We start from the raw sequence: 15,271 nt of genomic DNA on the forward strand, positions 1-15,271 counted from the left end.
CAAAAACATCACAAAAGCATGCAACAGGGCTTAAAGGAGGCATCCGGGCATTTTAAGTTGTATCTTTGATGTGTCTCAAATCACTCACCAGCGTAGGAACGGCCATTGACTGAGTCGAAGAATCCCCCTGTCGCACTGTCTCCAGACCCCCTCCGTTGGCAAAATGGGAGCCGATAGGATATCCCAAATTCGCCTATTTTAACAAATGCAAAGTCTGTTTTTTTGCTTCTAGTACTCATTGTTGAGTCCCATGATAATGTAACAGGCGCTAAAACTCCCGAAAGCTAACGGCTAATAACAGAACGGACTAATGCTGGTTGCCGGTTTCTCTCCCGACCTGGCAACCTGGGGCTGCCATGCAGAGAGATAAGCAGCCCCAGCACTAGTCCGTTCTGTTATTAGCCGTTAGCTTCTCTGAGTTTTAGCGCCTGTTACATTATCATGGGACTCAACAATGAGTACTAGAAGCAAAAAAACAGACTTTGCATTTGTTAAAATAGGCGAATTTGGGCTATCCACAATCCTACTATCATGCCAACGGTGGGGGTCGATAGGGGGATCTGTGGAGTCACGCGATTTTCATTTCTACGTTGGTAAGTGATTTGACACACATCAAACATAACACTTAAAATGAACGGAATTCTCCTTTAACAAATATTTTATAATCACCATCTGTAACAAAAGGCTGACTGAAACGGACAAATCTAGGAGCCCTTTGTAATAATCAATAGTCGAACGATGAACTTGTTCAGCTAATAAGAAAAAAAAAATAATTAATTAGCGGTAGAATATAATCTCCCAATGACAGACCTTGAGCATGGCAGCACTCAGGCTGTCAGTGAGGTTGGTGGTGCTCTGCAGCATGGGAATGATCTGCAGGACATGTTCCAGGGCATCAGCATGGCTCAGAGGCTGCACCTCTTCCAGGCCTATCACAGGATCACCAGCTGCACTAGTGTCTTCCTCCTCCTCCTGTAGCAACAGCAGCAGCAGGGTTGTGATGTAGCGGTTGCTCACGCTGTTGGCTTTCACCTTTCCATAGCGGAATTCAGAGATGAGGATTGATCTGTAAAACAGAACAGGACCTAAAGAAACCTGAAAGCACCTCTGATTTCTCCCATACAACACTTTCCTGTACGGTCCTTCTTAAAACACCAACATATAGAGTACAGAAATCCTGACGTCACTCGTTCATCCCCAGGTTCGAAAAGTAATTTCGCCATGGAGAATAACATTGGGTCATCATAGAATCGTCTCATATAAGAATTGTGGTCCAAAAATAAACAAACTGTCTCTGCGATATCGTCATGGAGGAGGTTCTGTATCGTTTATGATAGTCACTCGTATTTGATACAGTCTGTTTCTGGCGAAAATGTAACTAATTCGGCGAAAGTAACATTATAATTTTCTCACATCAGTTGATGCTTCATATCCATAAGAGTCAAACCGCCGGGGTCATTTGTTTATTTTTGGAACACAGTTCTTATTTGACGCAATATTAAACACGTCTATGGGATTCAGAATGGTGGTGGAAAACCGCAAACCAGGTAGACAAACCTAGGATGTGTAAATTACGTCAGACTTCGGTGCTCTATTCCACCACATGTAGAGTACCTGGATTTTTCCCGGTGATGTCCACCACTTTGACATTAGTGCTCATCTGCAGCAGCGTCTCCTGCAGCTGGTCAGACCACCTCCGGTCGGCCTCCATCTTTGGAGGACAGTTTGGGCACATGGAGGGGGGGCAGAGGCCATTTGATTTGGGCACGCATCTCCTCAGCCTTCAGGGAGGAGAATAGAGCAAAACAAATCATGTTATCGTTACATGAATATGCATATGCATTAGAACACTTACAATTCATTCTGTGTCATATTATGTTGCCACAGCAATTAGTAATTGGGAAACATGTCCAGGACCTAATGAGTAAGCAATTAAATTGGAATGGCTATTTAGCAATATTCATGTTATATACACCTGCAACTTGAAACTAAAGCCAGTACTAGTGCTTCCGAGGCACCTGTGCTCAGTTGGGCCAACCAGCATTTTGTTTTAAAGTCACAAGCCTTCAGAATACTAAACATGGTATTAAACGCATACAAAACAAAAGGTCATGTGATTTGGCAGTTAGAAATCTGCTCCCCTCAGAGTACCGCAAAGGACAGCTCATAGCTTGTATTAGCTACAGACAAATACCGTGGCTTCTGGTTAAGTAGCATTCTGTCCTCAATACACTTAAGCCCCTTTACCACTGTACCAAAACTCCACTAACATCTAGCTTTTATCTTTACTGGTAAAGTTTACAATCAGTTCCTGGGATATAATAACTCTGCAGTAGGTACATTATTTATTAGCTCCGATCAGCAGTGATGAAAACATAACTCCCAGGTAGACACTCAAATTTTTTCCCCTCTTCCGGCATGATGCTATGAGAGAGCTTCTCCTGATTCGATGGGAAGAGGGAATATGGAGACCATAGACTCTATAGTGTGACTATTTCACTCACCACTTTGCCACTAAAACGTTATATGTGTGAACCATAAAAATAAGTTACAAGCTTAAGTGTGCAAGTAAAGATACTAACAGCCATAATCATTTCAGTCCAATGTCATGCCCCCCACCGGCCGAAGTCTATGGAACATACTCATTTCTGGTGAAAGAACGGTTATTAAGAACACAACTGTTCGTAATAACCTGTCTGGTTAAATAACGTTTAAATGAATAAGACACTGACCCACCTTGAGCCTGTTGTTCTCATTCTTCAGTTGTTTGATGCAGTCTCTGAGCCTCAATCTGCTTGTGGAGAGAACATCACCCTGATCCTGTACCTGACACCATGCCTGCTGTGGGGATAAGAGATATTAGTTATCAGCACAAGACCTGAAAAAAACACTGAAAAACGTTTTGGGTTATGCAAAAACATTGTGTTGACATGAGTTTGTTCAACGAAATCCAGTGTACATCTAAGAATTAAGTATTGAGAATCTTTGGCATGCAAGAGCAAAACACACTGGTTAGTATTTGAGGTAGTCAGATTTAAAAGAATAGCAACTACAGCATGAAGTGACAGAAGCCAGTATGACTTCAGTGTGCAGGTATCTTTTTGTTCTTCTGTAAGTTATTATTAGGTGCAGAGACGAAAAGGAAAGAAGAGCTATAGAGACACGTTATGGTTTGGCGTTGTCACGTAGGGGCGTTAGGGTCACGTAGGGGTTTGTTAAAAAAAAATCACACCCTGTGTGAAGGTAGCGACGCCTTTGATACATTTTGTCATCGATATGTGTTTATAGCCACGTGTCACGTGAAGCTTGACCAATCACTTTGTTGACGTACGCACACGGACAAAGTCAGGTATAGAGCGGCTAGCGGCGCTAAGAAAAGGTAAATGGGGCTGCTTTTATCCAAAGCGCTTTACATAGATTGTGAATCACATTCACACACCGATGGCGTAGGAAACCATGCAAGGCACCAACCTGCTCATCGGGAGCAATTAGGGGTTCAATGTCTTGTTCAAGGACACATCGACACCAACTCTGGGGGAACCTGGGATCGAACTGGGAACCTTGCGGTTTCCAGTTCCCAGGCCACTCTACCCCTGAGCCACTTCCGCCCGTTATTAATCATGACTTTTTAATCATTTCAATCATCATTTTAATTCTTTAATCAGCACCTGGGTCTGACTTCATCTTTCACCACATAACTAAGTTAGTAACTAGGTATTTTAAAGTATATTTTTGTACTGTATGTGCCAAACGAAGACAATACAATGAATGTCAGATTGATTTCCGTACCCTCACCTCCCAACATCCCTGGGGCAATGGAAGCTATGCCTGATGGGGATGTTCCTCTCAGCCCGTCGATGGTCATCTTTGATTGGCTGTTGATGCGCAGCTTCAGCTCTGCCTTCTCGGATAACAGTTGGTCGATGTCGGCCTGCAGAGCATCCATGGTTTCCTCAAACTCCCCTAAGAAAAAATATGCTGTTATGGAGCAGACAATAATAATAAACATCAGAGAAGAAGATATCTCCAAAATGCTGAATCACTTCCATCAGTGGCATGAACGATTTCACAATTTGTGAACGTTTATTTAATTCAAAGCGTTTTACAGCAGACCAGAGCACCTATTACTTAATTTAAGCATGTATTCGAGTGTTGCATGTACTTCTAGTCATGGCTTGTATATGGATGAATATTTGAGAATTACGTACATTTGCCTTCAACAAAAAGACAAATAAACTACATGCATTGCTGTTGTCCAACACTATTGGATGATGTGATTGATACGCTGTGCTGCTGCAAACCTGAGATTCACGCGAGAGCAAAAGCATTTTTTCAGAATGGAAGCGCAGTTCAGTTAATCAATTAATCCAATAGTAGTAGACATACATGGGCAACTGCCGGGTCACATGCGGCCAACACCTTAATTTAATGTGGCCCGCAGGTTGATTTGATTTCAGCTGTTACACTTGATTTCAGCTGCTTTAATTACTTCAGAGTCTATACTAGTAACTTAATGACTTGTACTAAAATCGTATTGTCTTTTTTTATGTCCAATGTATTTGTATTTAAGTTCATAAAGTTAACATAAGTATTATTAAATGCATTTGAAATTATTAAATGCATTTGAAATTAAGTAAAAATCTTACTTTTCAGGATTCCAATTCAAAATTTGCAAAAAAAATGTAGAATTCCAATTAAAAAATAGCAGATCTACAAGCTCAAAACGTGTCGCACTGCGACGCTTTTTGAGCTTGTAGATCTGCTATTTTTGCTACAGTATATTTATGCAATGTGGCTCTCTAGAGAGAGTGTGAAAATATAGTGGCCCTCTCCATCAACCCCTGTAGTAGACAGTAAACTACTACAGTTGAACTACAGTAAAGATATTTGAATCACAAGATGGATCACTCAATGTTAAAAACTGAAGCATTGGCAGCAAGCTACAGTGGCTTACTAGTCCCATTCATTTCCTATGCACAGAGCATATAGCAGGCACATAATGATGACAGGGGCTGAACCATAATACAGTATTATATCCATAAAATGAAGGCATGGAGATGACTTATAAATTAGCTTACCTTTGAACCTTTCTATCAGCCCTGGAAGCTGCCACTCAATCAACGTTGGGGTCACAACATCCATCGATTGTTTGTATCAACCTGAAACATCAACACAAACAGAGAGTCCATTAAGAACAAACATACAATAAATGAAATAAGATTCAGTAGTCCAAACGTCTTTTCACTGTTTTAACATAACGGTTAGGCCTAACGTTAACGTTACCAACGTTTTGGACGGCGGTTGAACTGTATGCGACTTACGGTAGCTTTCCACCGCACCGGTTTTGAGGCGACACGGCGTGGGGAACAACGTCGAATTCGCCATCGAGCTAACTCAAACTGGTTAGTATTATACTGTACTGTACAGTGTACAGTACAGTACACTGGGATCAAGTTGCTTTGAAGGTTGCTAATCCGGTCTGGGTCTATACCGGATACGGAAACGTTTCTGAAATCTATGTACGTGCGTGCAAATGACCGGATTCAGTAGGCGGGCTCTAGACCGGATCACACTCGTTGATTGACAATAGAAACCAGGCTTCCCACGGGTGCTGCGGAAAGCCTAGCGAGCTAGCTATCTGAGGCCTGCTAACATGCAGGGTGTAGCTGATTCACCACCGCGCTTTCCCCCCCATAATAACTCTCACTTGTGTGATATAGCATTAAAAGCCAAATTGACGAGATAACTAACGTTGTCCTCCTAGCTAGATTACATAACGCATTTCTCGAGCCAGAGTGTTTTGCTACATAGCTAACCAGCTAACGTGTTAGCTTGCTAAGTTTGATGCGATGTACACAACAGTGCTCCACGAACTTACATCTTAACAACAATATGACACTTTATATAATAATATCAAGTCAACTACATGGTAAAACAATGTATATGTAATATATAACAAGATAAACTCATAAAAAGACACTTGAAAAACAGTGACCTAGACTCTATTAAAGATTCATTTCAGTAATGTTACATAAAACATTACATTACCTCCTTGTTAAAGAGTTCTTTCTGATGAGGGCTAGGTTGACAGAATGACAAACCAAAGGCTGCAATAATCCAGATTTATTTTTCAAGTTGCACAAAAAAATAATGTTAAAAGAAAAGGTAATAAAAAAAACCACAAAACAATAAACTTACATGCTTCAAACAAGCAACAGTCCAGAGAATAAACTGACTCTGTCAGACTGATATAAAGGGCAGAACTTTAGCAGCAGCATGGTGCCCCTGATTTTACTGACCCAGGCCAGACCAGACTGACTAATATCATCTACCTGCATGGTCTCTACCTAGTGGCCTCAACCATGTCTTAAAAGGACAGGTAACCTCAACACACTCACCTACAATACTAGTGAACTCAAACAAAGAAAACATTTTCCAAACTTTACAGAAATCATTCAAATCAAACAAAAGGTAAGTATTAATCATGTTTAACAGCACACCTCTTTTCAATCATAATATACCTTATACAGAAAATAAATACCCCACTCCCCTGTCAAATGGTATGTCCCAATTCCCCTACCCCTCCATATAAGGAGCACTGTGGTCATGTGGTACTCTTTTCTGATCCTCAGACCAGGAAGAAGACATGGCAAGTGTGTGTTTGTTTGGTGTGGTGAGGAGCTTTAAACTGTTGAGATAAAATAAAGTGGTTATGATTTAAACAAACAATTGTCTCTGTGTTGTTTGTATAAATGAAATGTATATGAAATGAGTAGTATTATAAATGCATATGTTAAACAGAAAATAATGAAAATAATCAAGAAAGGCAGTGTCTGTCTTTACCACAGTCCTTATGAAATTGCAAACACACACCTTACAAACACTCAAGTTAGGAACTTGTTACATTCAAGTGCCTCTCCTCTGTCTTCATAACAGTCAGCGTATGATGCGACCTAGTGGACCCCCAAAATAGTTGCGTTAAAAGGAATTTGCGTTAACTTTGACAGGCCTAATATATATATGCATTAGGTACATAAGAACTGTACATGCTTTGCATAGCCCTTATTTATTTGCATTTGTGATGTTTTTTTATAATGTTCATATTTATTGCACTTTATTTATTTATTTTAAATTGTATTGTTTTGTATGTTCTGATCAGGGTGTCCTGAGTTGCTCTCAACGGTTTTCCCTGACTGAAGAAAGGTCAATAAAAATAAGCATACAATCCAAATGCAGGGAGAATGCACTTCTCTTTTTAAGTGCAGCATGGTTTTGTGATATCAGCCTCTCTCCAGCTCTGTGATATAAAACAATAAAGTCTGTGGACTTTAATCCAGAATCATTCCTTACAGCAGGTTAATGATTACACAATGTTGTTCATTTACAGGAATCACTTGTCAGTCGTACATGTTGACACTGGAGGACGAAGCTTATGGAGTATGGACTTGTTTCTTCAAAGGCTAACTCTGTAGAAACTAATAAGGTAAGCACTGATCTGACTATACTATTGTTGCATGCTGTTAGTGGAAACCTTGTATGTCCAAAAAAAGAAAACAGAACCTGTGTTCCAAATGGATCCAAAGTAATTATTATTTAGTCACAAGCTCTTGTTAATACTTGTCATTGGTTAAATATTTATAAAACCCACAGGCAGATGTCACCACTTTCAGGTTTGTAAAATGTGGCTAAAATAGCAGATCTATAAGCCCACAACGTGTCACAATGCAATGCTTTGTGAGCTTGTAGATGGGATATTTTCGCTACTTTTGCATGATGTGCATCTTGTATCATGAGGAAGGGCATAAAAAGGAAACATACACAAGTTTAAATATGCAGATACAGTACAAGGTTTCTGACTAACAGCAACTATATTAGAAATAAAATTCAATCAAGTTACAGATGTGTTTTTGTAGGTAGATCATATGATATTACAGTAAATGATGGAAGTACAGATTGCTGTATTGTACAATGGACTGTTCACCAATATAACCTAAATAAAATAAATAAAACACCTCCACCGCCGAGCCAAATCTCCGAAGGTAAATCACTGCTGTTTGTTAAACAGAGTTAAACCTAGTGGTATTTAAATCACTGCTGTTTGTGTATTAACAGTTAAAACTAGTGGTATTTAGGCCAAGACCTAAGTCCATATGTGGGATACATATTTCAATAGGTCACCAGTTTCACTGTTACACGGCCATGCTGGAGGATGGAGGAGGCAGAAATTATTACTACTAGTAATATACAGAAATATACTTCTTTATGTAGTATTAGTGAGTATAGTAGAGGTGGTTCTCAAAGTGAGGTTCCTTGGGGGTCCCTGCAGCAAAATTAGTTTATGTAGCATCAAAATCAGCTTGTAGATCTGCTATGTTCAAGAATGTTGACAAAAATGTGACATTTCGGATTTATTTTCATTTTTATAACACGTATTTTATGGGGGGGGGCTTACAAATGTGACTTACAAGTGACTCATGTCACTTGATTTGATTGAGTCCTTGTCCTTCATTGGAGCTACTTAGCCCCGCCCCTATATTCTGATTGGTCAATATTTTATATTTTCTCTGTTTTGCCATAACTTTTGTACAGTCTGTCGTACAGTCATGAGACTCTTATTGGACTCAGTTGAAAATCCTTGTCCTTCATTGTAGTTACTTAGCTCTGCTCCCTGTTTTGATTGGTCGATATTTGCCCCTAACGTAGACAGAGGTGTAAGCCCGGTCATCGCTTTAATTATCATTTTTATTTTTATTATCATTATTATTAGTAGTATTATTATTAGTATTATTGTTGTTGTTGTGACTTATTGTGACTAAACAATATTTTCTCTGACAGAAATGGCTTACCTCAGGATTGTGTTGTTTGGAGGGTTTTGGTCTGGAAAGAGTTCAGCAGGAAACACCATTCTGGGAGGAAGTGTTTTTAAAGCTGGAGTTCTAAGGTCAGTGCAGTGTGTAAGACATGGTGAAGTAGCAGGGAGACATCTGACAGTGGTGGACTCACCAGGCTGGCTCTACGGACCACAAAAGTCTCCAGAGATGGACAAACTGGAGATCCAGAACAGTGTGTGTCTCTGTCCTCCTGGACCACATGCTGTTCTTCTGACGGTTCGTCTTCATAAAGCATTCACCAAAGAACAGAGAGTAGAAGTAGATGAACACATGTCACTTCTGTCACAGAGCGTGTGGAGTCACACTATAGTACTGTTCACCCATGGAGACCGTCTGGGAGACAGAAGCATTGAGCAGCACATTGAGGCTGGAGGGGAAGACCTCCGCTGGCTTGTTGACAAATGTGGCAACAGGTATCATGTCTTCAACAATGAGAAGAGAGATGACACTCAGGTCACACAGCTGCTGGAGAAGATAAAACAGATGGTGTCAGGAAACAGAGGTGGACACTATGAAGTTGATGGAGATGTTGCAGAGAAGTTGTCAGAGAGGAAGAGGAACATAGAGGAACATGTCCTGACATTGATGACCAAGACATACAGACAGGGAACTGTTCTGAAAGCTCTGTTTGAAGGTGATGATTATAAAATCAATCAATCAATTAATCAATAAGTCAGTCATTCAGTCAGTCTGGCTGGTAAATTACTAAACTGATAAAATAACAACACTTGTAGATTAGAGCAGTGGTTTCCAAACTGGGGGACCCCAGGGGGTCCCCAAATTATGTTGGTGGTCCCCAGATGATTAGCTGAATTTGCAACATTGTTTTCTCACTCAACAGTAAACAAACCAACATACAGTAGAAGTGTGTACAGGGTATCTGAACATTTCTAAAGTTACAATTGAATGACTTTTAAGACCTTTTTAACACACCCAAGTGCCAGAGGTTTGCAGGGTACATCCAGTGCCAGCGTTCTTACCGTTTACGCTGATCTGTTTAGGGCTGTAGAAGCCTCCAAGAGGACGTAACGGATGTAAACAAATGGTGCTTGCGCCATGGTCGAGGGTCCCGTCTAACGACTGGAACAATAATATTTCTAACGCGATCCGCCATTGCGAGTGATCGGCCATCTAAAATGGCTCGTTTTCACCACGGTAAAAAGACAAGAGTGGACTGGAGGTACATCTTTTGGACTGGATTCACATCCGTCCATTCCATTTTACAGGGTCCGCGGATCATCTAAGTTGCGTTAGAGCGCCCCATGTTGGAAAAAAATTAAGAAAACATTTGAACACACGTAGAACTATGGTTACGGCACTCGTCGCAGTCGACGGGTGTATTTGCAAAACCGTAGATCTATGGTTTTAGCACTCAATGTGTTAATACCAAAATGGTCAATTGTCAATTATGACATAAGAAAGAGGCAAACATTGTGAAAATAGCCGATCTTCACAACGCCTTGCAGTACAAGGTGTTGTGAGCTTTGGGGAAAAATGTATTAAGTTATATTAATATAACTAAAAATAAGCATAAAAAGAAAAAGAATAAAAACGCTAGGACAGCCAAGTACCTAAAGGGGGTAAAAAGGTCATAGTGTAGCAATAAGTCACATGGTTGTTCAGTATTAATCATTAGTTGTCAATCATAATCATTAGTCTGCAAACCGGGCATAACACCTGCTAGTGGAGCATACTCTATATGGAGATAAATATCTGCGAGTGTGTATATCGGCCCACCCATAATGTGTAACCTGCCACCGCCACTGGTAATTGTGTAGGTGTTGTGTAGGTGTTGTGTAGTTGTGTAGATAGTGAGTATAGAGACCCGTGTCCGTCAATAATGGGCGACACCTACCTTTACCAGCTCACAACGTGTCACGATGAGACGATTTCTGAGCTTGCAGATCGGCTATTTTTGGTACTTGTGTGTGACACTCTCTTGTATGATGAAGTAGTACATTTGTTTAAGCTAAAATATGGAGGTATAAGGTTTCTGCCCGACAGCAACAATATGAAGGCTGCTGTAAAATGTAAGTTTGATGTTATAACTGATTTAATGACAAAACAATTTACATATTCCAGACATTAATGTTCAACACATTTACATAATCGATCACATGAGAACATACAATATAAATCAGAACATATAATATAATAGCATGTGAGCAATAATTAGGTATACTGATCAGTGGTCAATTTAGCCAGAATTGTTAATAATAATGACTAGAAAAAGTGCTCCTCGGAGCACAAGTCTCCGCCAACAGACTTGTGTTGTGTCCTATCCGTCCTGTCTGTATAAGTGTCCTATCCGTCCTGTCTATGTAAGTGTCCTATCCGTCCTGTCTGTGTAAGTGTCCTATCTGTCCTGTCTGTGTAAGTGTCCTATATCCAATTGTTACAGTATCCGCCATTTCTCAGCCATTTCGTGATTATTCCTGTCTTACCTCACTTTGAAAGAGGCTAAGACTCTTTCAAAGTGACACATGTATTTATAGGCCGCTATACGTCACTAGCCAATCAGATCACACTATTTCACCGTATTGTCACGTGTCACGTGAGGCTTGACCAATGTTAGCTTGACATGTGGAAAGTGAAAACAATGTCTCCTGGCGGAGACAACAAATACACTGTAACTTAATCTCTGAATTCAGTCCTTAAATAGTGAAATAGTGAACTAATGGAGAGTTTGTGTGTCAGGAGAACATCAGAGTCTACCAGATGCGAGGCTGATGTTGGTTGGAGGACACCAGGGTACGAGGAGCAGAGCTGGAGATGTCATACTGCAGGAGAAAGATGTGTTTCCAGAAAGGGAGGTGAGCAATATTATTATATGAGTAATAAACTGATCCAATAAAAATATTTTCTGATGATAATGTGAAAGTATGCTTTTATGAATGTTTGAGCCATCATGTGCCAATGAACTGTCAGTGATCAACACACACACACACACACACACACACACACACACACACACACACATTCTGTCTTATATTCATTAGAAAAGAATACTGTATTGTCCATTACATTTACACGTGTCTTGTATTCTGGTAGACAGCTAACATTTTTAAATGACACAAATGACTCTTGTACCATTCTTCCTCCTGATAAATAATGGAATGATGAATTAATCCACTGTAGAATTGAGTTGTCTTTTTAGTTTTTTAAGATTATTATGACTAACATACAGTATAAACCACATATTCTAACCTAAACAGACAGAATGGGTCAGACAACAGAGACGAGTTGCTGACAGAAATGTGAGTGTGGTGAACTGTCCAGACTGGTCGACTACACCTCCATCACAGAAGACCAAAGATGTCCTTCTACACGGTGTGACTCTGTGTTCTCCTGGACCCCACGCTGTCCTGGTGAATGTTCCTGTCTGGTCCAGTTTCTCTGAAGCTGACAGGAGATCAGTGGAGGAACATATGGAGCTGCTGGGGGACAGAGTCTGGAGACACACTCTGGTTCTGTTCACATGGGGAGCGTGGCTGGGAGAGAGACGTGTTGAGGAGTACATAGAGTCTGAAGGAGAACCTCTGAGGAGGATCCTGGAGAAATGTGGCTACAGATACCATGTTCTAGACTGCATCAAGCGGGACATCTCAGAAGTAAAAGAGCTGATGGAGAAAGTAGAAGACATGGTGACAAGGAACAGAGGACACTTTGCACCTTCAGACTCAAGAGAAGACAGGTCTGTCAGAGACACAGGACACCTCAGGGAGGGACATGAGACAAGACAGAAGACTCTGTTAGAAAGACTGAAAGGAAAGAAAACATTAACAGATGAAGAATGGAACACCCTGGAAGAAGAATGGGAGAAGAGAGAGGAGGAAGGGAGGAGGAGAGAGGAGGAAGGGAGGAGGAGAGAGGAGGAGATGATAGAGAGGATGTTCAAGTTTGTGTTGAAGGAGCCAGAAGAACCAACCCTGCCAGCTGTCAGGAGAAAAAAGAAGAGCATGGAGCGGTCTCCTCCAAGCAGTGAGTACATAAAATATAATTGATCTGATAACACACTTACAATGTGATCGTTGTTTTACAGTGACTTTTCTAAATGTAACATTACTTCATCAGATAAAATCATAAAAAGATACTTAAAAATAGTAGACTTTAATAAAGATTAATGTCAGTAATATTGCATATTAAATGCCATGCATGGTATGGTCTGGTATAAATACATGTAATTGATTGATTGATTGAATATTTTATTAGGCAAAATAATGTAAAACAACACATTTACATTTAAAATACTTTGTCTAACAGGTCCGTTCATAAAAGTCCTTGCGGACTTGTTTCCAATGAGGGCCTTGGTATTCAATTCATAGACATATATAGTGGCACCACAGTTCAAATATCATTACACAAAGAAATAAAAAAATAAAAAAAACAGCAAAAAAATTATATATATATATATATATATATATATACATACATACACATACACATACATATATACATATATACATATATACACATATACATACATACACACATACACATATATATACATATACATACATACATATATATATATACACACATACATATATACATATATACATACATATATACAACACTATGTACAGCCAATGGAATAAAAAAAAGAGAAAAAAAAGGGGGGAAAGATATGTACAAGAACAGGGGGGGGGGGTCGGCTGTCTAACGGGAAAATGGTACTACCTCCTATAATAATAATAATAATAATAATAATAATAATAAGTATCTTGTTGTGTGTTGTCTTGTGTTGCAGTGAGTGGTGGAACACCATCTGAAGCAAGTTCATACTTCTGGTCACCTGACAATGTTTATGATTGGCTGTTGAAGGGACATCCTGGATCCTCTTTAGGATATGGAAGTGAAGTTGCCAGCCAGCTTGATGTGATGAGTGTGAGCGATGAAGATGATTCATAGATTTGAAGTCAGATGAATATTACAAATAATTACACCAATTATCAAATCAAGAATCATATGCAATCATGATGCCATAATATAACTGCAAACAATCTTATAAAACTCATACAAAAATAGTACATTAAAAGTAGCTCAAAATGTACATAATCATGGAATTAATTAAAAAGTAATTATAAGTTGTTTGGAACTTGAAAGACTTGACTGTCTCCGTTCACAGACAAGAGAAGAGACAGAAAATAAAATACTACAATAATGAAATAATTCATAATTTATTTTAAATACAAATCATGTCAGAAAAATCTTTTTTTAACATACATGTCACAATATTGATGTTTAAATCAGTAAACTTCTATCCAGGAGAGTCACATTGAGGTTCTAGACCTCATTTACAAGTGACACCTGGTTAAGACGAGGCCAAAGCAGTAAAACAGCAAAACAAGGGACAAAACAATAACAGAAATGTGCAACAAGTACATAACCAAAGAAAATAAAATATCTCCTAAAATGTATACGACAGTATGTGTGTTAAAAACATGAGCAGGACATTATCCGCCTCTTAGAATCAGATAAAGAGATTAGGTGATCCAGTTTAAGTTTAGCCTGTAAATCATTGATAAAACAAACTCATGTTTCCTGCCTCAGTTTGAACAGCAGCTACTGTGCAATGCAACCATTCGTGTCAACGTAAATTATGACTGCTCTGTGATAGTACAAATGTAACCCTATACCTAGAATATCCTCATAACAGGATCATGGTGTAGCTGTACATTTATATGATTTATGATTGTATTTCATCTTAATGTTTTTATGGCACTGAAAAAGTTAATCTGTAGACAGACTTGACAAATCCCGGATCAATAGCGCCATCTACAGGATGTGACGCGGATGAGAGAAGCTCACACACATTTTAATACTGTTTTTTTTTCACCTTACTTTTTATATTGTTGTCAGGCAGAAACCTTGTATCACCATTTTTCAACTTTGTATGTATATATTTTGTAAATGAATGCCCTATTTCATCATACTATATCACACAAAAGTAAAAAAAATAGTAGATCTACAAGCTCACAACGAGTCGCAACATGACTCGATGTGAGCTTGTAGAGCGGCTATTTTTGAAAAAAGAAAAGACAAAAATGTTGAACCAAAAGTATTAACAAAATTAACAAAGGCTTCTGACTAAATAATAACTATTGGATCCATTAGAACACAGGTTATTTTCTTCTCTTTTTTTACATTTCTTGAAAAGTAACAGTTTTAGACATTTCCACCTGACAGTGATGCTATCAACTTGATCATTGTCAGAACATTGATTTATTTTATGTTTATTCACGTCATTTATTCATCATTAATGATCTCAGTAATATTTGTAAATGTTTCCTTCCTGATTCTTTATCATTTACTTAATCTTAGTCTGGAGTGTTTCTTTAATGTTATTAATTCACATTAATTTAAACTGCTGTTTGTGT

The 15,271-nt window shown here is 39.1% G+C and overlaps 2 protein-coding genes across 2 annotated transcripts in view; both read left to right on the plus strand.

Moving 5' to 3' along the window:
• LOC311038260 (GTPase IMAP family member 8-like) overlaps positions 1-15,271 on the plus strand; it is a 487,341-nt gene that overhangs the window by 24,264 nt on the left and 447,806 nt on the right. Inside the window, exons 2-3 of the mRNA XM_084047660.1 lie at positions 8,836-9,525; positions 11,589-11,704. Coding sequence (XP_083903786.1) covers positions 8,838-9,525; positions 11,589-11,704 — 804 coding nt within the window. The 5' untranslated portion in view covers positions 8,836-8,837. The remainder of the gene's footprint in view (positions 1-8,835; positions 9,526-11,588; positions 11,705-15,271) is intronic.
• On the plus strand, positions 11,969-13,812 carry LOC311037302 (GTPase IMAP family member 7-like; the record flags this gene model as incomplete). The annotated part of the gene is made up of 3 exons (XM_084046423.1): positions 11,969-11,977; positions 12,107-12,872; positions 13,642-13,812. The coding sequence occupies 3 exons, from the start codon at positions 11,969-11,971 to the stop codon at positions 13,800-13,802; spliced, it is 936 nt and encodes a 311-aa protein (XP_083902549.1). The 3' UTR covers positions 13,803-13,812.

This window comes from Gymnoscopelus microlampas (assembly GCF_963454915.1).
Source record: "Gymnoscopelus microlampas genome assembly, chromosome: 21".
Taxonomy (NCBI): domain Eukaryota; kingdom Metazoa; phylum Chordata; class Actinopteri; order Myctophiformes; family Myctophidae; genus Gymnoscopelus; species Gymnoscopelus microlampas.